Source organism: Rhinopithecus bieti, unplaced genomic scaffold (assembly GCF_001698545.2).
Source record: "Rhinopithecus bieti isolate Rb0 unplaced genomic scaffold, ASM169854v2 scaffold_47691, whole genome shotgun sequence".
In the NCBI taxonomy this organism is placed as follows: domain Eukaryota; kingdom Metazoa; phylum Chordata; class Mammalia; order Primates; family Cercopithecidae; genus Rhinopithecus; species Rhinopithecus bieti.
In genome coordinates, this window is record NW_016818870.1 from 476,717 (window position 1) to 483,180 (window position 6,464).

The window sequence follows — 6,464 nt, forward strand, 5'->3', positions numbered from 1 at the left end:
CCCGCCGCCCCATCCCATGTCTACTGGCTCTGAGTTCAGTAAAGCATTAGGGCTTGCCTAGGAATGGTAGTCTTTGTGGCCTAGACTGCCTTCAAGCTTATTTAGGACTCCAGAGCACTTTCGCCCAAGGTGGTAAGGCTTGACAAAACTGAAGTTCTGACTGCTGGGATGGGCGATTCCTTCTGGCTAGGGTTGGTCTAAATGCTCCTTCTATGGGTGGGTGTCAGTGGAGTTCAGCTTGGTTTTGCTTTCTGCTATGACAGAACAGCACTGAGTTCAATGCAGTGTTCCACAATTGCTGTGCTCTCCCTCCCCAAAGCTTACAAGTTCTTTGCACCATGCATGGCCACCAGGAGATGGGGGAATGGTGGCATCAGTAATTCAAGATTGTCTTCAATGCTTCTTTCAGTGATACGATGTTAAAACCAGGTATTATGATTGTTCACCTCATTTTTGTTTCTTATGAAGGTACTTTTATATGTGGATAGTTCTTAAATTTGGTGTTTCTGTGGGGGTGTGGGGGGATGATTAATAAAGACTTCTATTCAGCCATCTTGTTCCACCTGTGTTTTTGTGTTTTGTTGTTGTTTTTTATAGAGATGGGGGTCTCACTGTTTCCCAGGCTGCTCTCAAACTTCTGGGCTTGAACAATCCTCCTGCCTCGGCCTCCCAACCTGCTGGGATTACAGGTGTGGGCCATCACACCCATTTGAAGACATCCCGTTTTGAAGACAAGCCTAGGCTAAATGACCTAGCCTACTGTCTAATGATATATGTTGCTAATGTTGTCAAAAGCATATTTGCCCATGTTACCTTCCTGAATTCTTGACCATGATTGTCTTCCTCATTAAGAAACTAGGAAATGGAACTTTGATCAACTGTTGAAAACTACTTACTCAATAGTAGAAAGAGAAGTATAATGAATACTAGTTTCTGAGCTGAACGAACCTTCCTAATTTTCTAAAATCCCTTTTGCTAGATCCAAAGGATTTTGAAAAGGATCTGGGATGTTTCCCATAATAAAGAAGAAAAGTAGTTTATAATTCAAATATTAATGATAAGAATATACAAAGAAAAGGTATTTTTTGAGTTTTCAGAGTCTAAACAATACAGTAAAAATAAATTGAAAAGTTATGAGATCAAGTGTAGGCATTACAGGAACTGTTCAGCTATGCAAAGAAGCTGTTTGAGAGAGGAAATTAATCTGTCTATATTTAGTAAGAATAAAGTCAGCTTATGTCAGATAGCAGAAATAATTTATTAGTCTTCAACTTAAACATCTATTATCAAAGCTGATTGTTATATATTGTAGTGCTTTTCAAATTTCACTTCTTAATAGAACACCCTCTATTTTTACAACTGAAATTGTATAAAATAGATAAACATGAAGCTGTTCTTTTTAAAGCAAGAACTTCAAAATGAGGAGCCTAGAATAAAATCCACTTGATCGCCCCTATTCCCACTGCACCAGACCTTAAGACTCCTCTGAGAAAAGAGTTTGAAAATCATAAGTTTAAATTAGGTGTTTTATTAGTCTAAGTAAGGCTTTATTAAAGTGGTCATGAATAAAACTGATTATGAGAAAATAAAAATATGTCTTAATTTCTAAACTGGGTCCTTGATCCATTCTTGTACCACTAATCAAAGCATAATACCTTTTTAAATACTTTGTGACTATTCTTCCTAACAGAGGTATAAACTAGACTCTCTTGTAACTTGTCTGTTCTTTTCTGCCTCAGATCTTAATCTCTGGGATCCTAAGACTGCTTGAGACTTTCAAACAGCTAAATTCTGAACTGGAAATGCCATTTCTTCTGTGAAAGGAAGGGAAGTATGTCTATTTGTAAAGAAACAAAGAAAAAAAAAGTATTTAACTTACCCAGAGTACAAGGACATTCATGAGATGGTCTATCTGTGTTCGTTTAACAGTGGACTTTCCACTGTTCTGCATTAATTTGGTGTCTGGCCCTAAATAAAACAGGAAGATATCAGATATCAGAATCACTGAACATACTCAGAGGCTTGGAATTGGTTGAACTGTATCTTTATGATAATCTAATCTAACCACTTTCCAATGCTAGAGGATAAAGTCCTAGAGAAAGGCTCACAGTTTTCAATACCTCAAAAAACGGAAAATTTTTTCTAAGGATAGTTCCAACGTCTTCTTTAAAGTACACTCATGCAGATCCCTCTCTTTGTAGCACCTCAGACAGTCTCAACTTTCATAGATGAGTTAAATTAGAAGAGGAGTCGCAAGCTTCTCTCTGATCACCATCTGGTTTATTTAGCTTAGAGAAAGAATTTTCTGATGAAGAGATCCCCATCATCTTTTGAGGAAGCCCACTGCTGCCTCAGGCTATACTGAAAGTTTCTAACTGGGAATGGAAGAAACAAAAAGGCAATGCAGTGCTTTCTTCTGAGGTGGAAGCAGGGGAGCTGAGACTTCTCTGGCGCTGAGAGACGGAGATTCCATGTTTCTTCACGACAGGGCAGATGGCAGGCAGAAGTAAGGAGCTTTTAATGGCCAATGGGACTAGAGCTGGAAATTACTAACTTGAGCTATGGCTCCAGAGAAAATGTAAGAGGTTTAGAAGAAACTGTAAGCAGCAATTTTTCTGGCCTTTCACCATCTGACCATTATTCTAACGTGTTCTGATAAAGGACAGATAAAGGAATTTCATCAATGTTTACACATGGGGAGCTGGGACATCTCTGATATGTGGACAAACAGTGGGAGTGCAGAGCATAAGCTATGTCATTCTTTCCTCTTAAGCATTCCTCAAAGGGCTTCAAGACATGAGAAGTCTGGCTTACAGCCTAGAAGCTACAGGTACCATATCTTCTAAGGGTCCTTAGACTGACTTGCCCCAGGCTTCACGAAGAAGGTGGAAATCATCATAGAACTTGGACATCATGTAGCAGGAACAGCAACTCAATTCCATACAAATACCTCAAAATGCTTTTAGGTGGCATTAGTCTCTGCTCAGAGCTTTCCAAAGATACTACAATGTAACTAACCTTGGGAAAACTTAACTACATTTGTGCTGGTTGGCAGCCTCACTGTTATTGCTTTCGGGAAAGAAAACCTTTTGCTGAAAATGAACTTTTTATGAGTGGCAATTGTGTGTGAGTAGTTGCTGAAGTATATACAGTGAAGAAAATAAGTCTAAGTTAAGTCTTTTGAGTTTGGGAATTAGGTAGCCTAGTCATTGCCACTCTAAATCAAGAACCAATGAAAGAAGTTCCACCAGGGCCTCCCTAGACTCTTAAGCGTCTCCCTAGGGATTTGGTCTCATTAGTTTTCACAGAAGCAAGGAGTGTAGAAGCCTCATGTCTAGGAGTAGATGCTCTAGAAGGGGAGCTCTGGGAATCTGAGTTGAATAATATTCACTGTGGTAAATCTTTCTTGATATTTCCTACTATGGTTGTTGCCACTGAGGGACTGGGGTAGCACAGAAGCTTCCTCCATTTTCCTGAACCACATCATAACCCAAGAAAATATCTTACTAAATATAATGAATTGTGGTTCTAAATGACATCTCAAGAGGGGCCACTATTAATGATCCATATGTGACTTTTCTCTGGTATGAACTTTTACATTATATTTTCTCTATAATAAGCATTGTATCCATCCTCTCTTCATGGGAATAGTTCACATGTATACTCTCCCCCTTCATGTGGTAATTCTATTGTACTTCCTCTGCATGTATACCCTCTCCTGTGTCCAGATCTGGTCAAAGGACTCACGAATGCCCTGTAGTTTTGGAATGCAATGCTTTCCTCTAACAAAGGTAGAACCGATATGTTGGAAGTTCATTGCTTGGAAACAGAAGTCACTTTTTTTTCCCTAAGAAACAAAGTTTTTTTCCCACAAATCTCCCATCTATCCATCCATCCACCCACCCACCTGCCTATCTATCTCAAAGCCATAGTGTTCTGATATATATCCAAGTGTCATATCCATATCCTGAAAACTAAGTACCCATAGCTCAGCCATGAATGGAATTTAGTCTGGGGGCCAAGGGAAAGGTACCAGTGTAGATCACCAAGCCATAGCACCAGTCTGTATTCCTGATGATGCAGCCTCGGAGTAGCAGCTTATCATGGTCCAGGAAGTAGTTTTTCCCCTTATAGGTCAGTATACCTGAGAATCTGTCCAATTTGTTATTGGGAGCCTCACATCTCACTTCTCCTGCAGAAAAATGTAATAAGAGTTCTGCATCTGTATAAGAAGGTATAAGAGTTCTGCATCTGTAATCTTAGGCCTTTCCTAAGGATGGAAGGAGACTTAATAGAAAGGAGGAAATAAAATCCTTCTTTCAAAATACATACACATCTTTTTCCTAGCCTCTCTCAGTTACTGCACATTTCTCACCAGCTCCTTCAAGAAAGGCAGACAAAGGTTTCTTGGCATTAAAGAAGAATAACTCTGTATGTGACATGGATCATCCAGAGAGAGAGAAAACCCCACATGATGGTGACATCAGTACTGCCAGATCATATGAGCTCTGAATCTGAAGAAACTCAAAAATGACTTAAAGCGAACCTAGTATTTTTTTCAAAATAGAAACAACTTGACCTTTTCCTGATTAGTAAAGTAAATATGCCCTTTATAAGTGTTTAAGTAATACTAAAATGGTAAAGAAGGAAGTAAAATTCATTCACTGTCTTGAGAAAAGTGCTATTTACCTTTTGAAGTGCATCCTTCTATGTTTTTTCTATATAAGTACTCATAAACATACCCATGTTTCCAAAACAGGTTTATGTTATATACAGTATGCAGTCTTTTGTAAATTGTATTTTCTTTTAATTACATGTTGTATTTTTTATTTTCAATAAATATCAACTTGCATATTGTTGTAATAAGTTGTATAGAAATCACTATGGATGTAGCATACTTTATTTAACCAGTCCTCTACTGATGAAAATTTAGGTAGGAAAACCCATTTCCCAACTCACCATTAAAGGCAGACAGAAGCTCCAGGCGATCTTCCATGTCACTGGTAACTGAGATGGCCTGCTTCACTTTCAGGTTGGTTTCACTAGAGTAAAAGACAAGTGACCAGAGTACAGGACACAAACAGAACTGTTGCACAGGTGCAGTATCTCCTACTTTTTCATGGGGTTTTAGAAAATAGATGTTACCAGTAGAGCCTGGGCTTTGAGTCTGAGCTATAAAAGTCACTCCCACTGCTCCTCTCTCAGTATTGAGGTGAGATGGCTCTTCAAGGAAGCTGAGTGTTAGCCATTCACTCCCATCTCTTTCCTCTGACTCCCTGCAACACACTGCCACTACTTAACTCATGAGATCTAGCTGGTCAGGTGCTCTAGAGAGGCTGAAGAAACATCATAAACAACCTGGAGATAGTACCTGCTCCCTTCAAGAATAAGGAATATGCCTGTAATCCTAGCACTTTGGGAGGCTGAGAGGGGCGGATCACGAGGTCAGGAGATCAAGACCATCCTGGCTAACACAGTGAAATCCCATCTCTACTAAAAATACAAAAAATTAGCTGGGTGTGGTGGCAGGCGCCTGTAGTCCCAGCTACTTGGGAGGCTGAGGCAGGAGAATGGCGTGAACCCAGGAGGTGGAGCTTGCAGTGAGCCAAGATCGCGCCACTGTACTCCAGCCTGGGCAACAGAGTGAGACTCCACCTCAAAAAAAACAAAAACAAAAACAAACAACAACAACAACAACAACAACAAAGAATAAGGAGTTTGGCCAGGCATGGTCGCTCATGCCTGTGATCCTAGCACTTTGGAAGGCGGAGGCGGGAGGATCACTTGTGCTCAGGAGTTCAACGCCAGCCTGGACAACACAGTGAGACCTTGTCTCTATTTTTTAAATTAAATTAAATTTTTTAAAAAAGAATAAGGAGCAGATCCTGATAAAAACTTGCACATACCTCCAAGGAAACATACTCCACACCTCATAAATATTTATGGGGCCCATGACAGGCTCTTAAGTAACTGCTTGCTGGAATGCATAGACAAAAAGAAAAATGGAATTCATGTTTCAAAAAATTGTGTGCATCAAGAAGTACAGTTGTAGGAATGAAGATCAATACAAAACTCCCAGGACAAGCTTTCTGCAGATGGCTCTATCCTCTTTAAGACCTTAGCTTTTGGATGTTAATAAATTTCTACCTTAAATACTTTATAGAACATGGTATTTTATCAGTGAATAGATACTTTTATATTCAAAAATTTTCCCTTGGAAACTTTGAAACTGTACTCCAAAATGTTACAGTTCTGTTATCCTCTTTCCTGCTACTCAGCATTACAGAATATGGCCAGAGTGTCTCTAATTTAGAGATGGAGAATGTGGGGTTTATTTGCCCTATTCTGTGCCCAGTGAATGCTCAATTGTTCCTGTCAAGAGCTCAGTCTTAGACTTGAGGGTCCCAAGGATGTGGTGTCCATCTTCTCTTTTTTTTTTTTTTTTTTTTTTTTTTTTTTTTTTT

The 6,464-nt window shown here is 39.3% G+C and overlaps 1 protein-coding gene across 7 annotated transcripts in view; it reads right to left on the bottom strand.

Annotated features, from left to right (window-relative positions):
• LOC108519006 (phospholipid-transporting ATPase FetA-like) overlaps window positions 1–6,464 on the bottom strand; it is an 82,733-nt gene that overhangs the window by 64,297 nt on the left and 11,972 nt on the right. For 6 of the 7 annotated variants that reach the window (XM_017857769.1, XM_017857767.1, XM_017857768.1 and 3 more), the window contains 3 exons: window positions 4,960–5,042; window positions 4,034–4,192; window positions 1,880–1,968 (listed from right to left, as the gene is read on the bottom strand). In XM_017857769.1, coding sequence (XP_017713258.1) covers window positions 1,880–1,968; window positions 4,034–4,192; window positions 4,960–5,042 — 331 coding nt within the window. The remainder of the gene's footprint in view (window positions 1–1,879; window positions 1,969–4,033; window positions 4,193–4,959; window positions 5,043–6,464) is intronic. The other variant, XM_017857766.1, reaches the window with a different exon arrangement.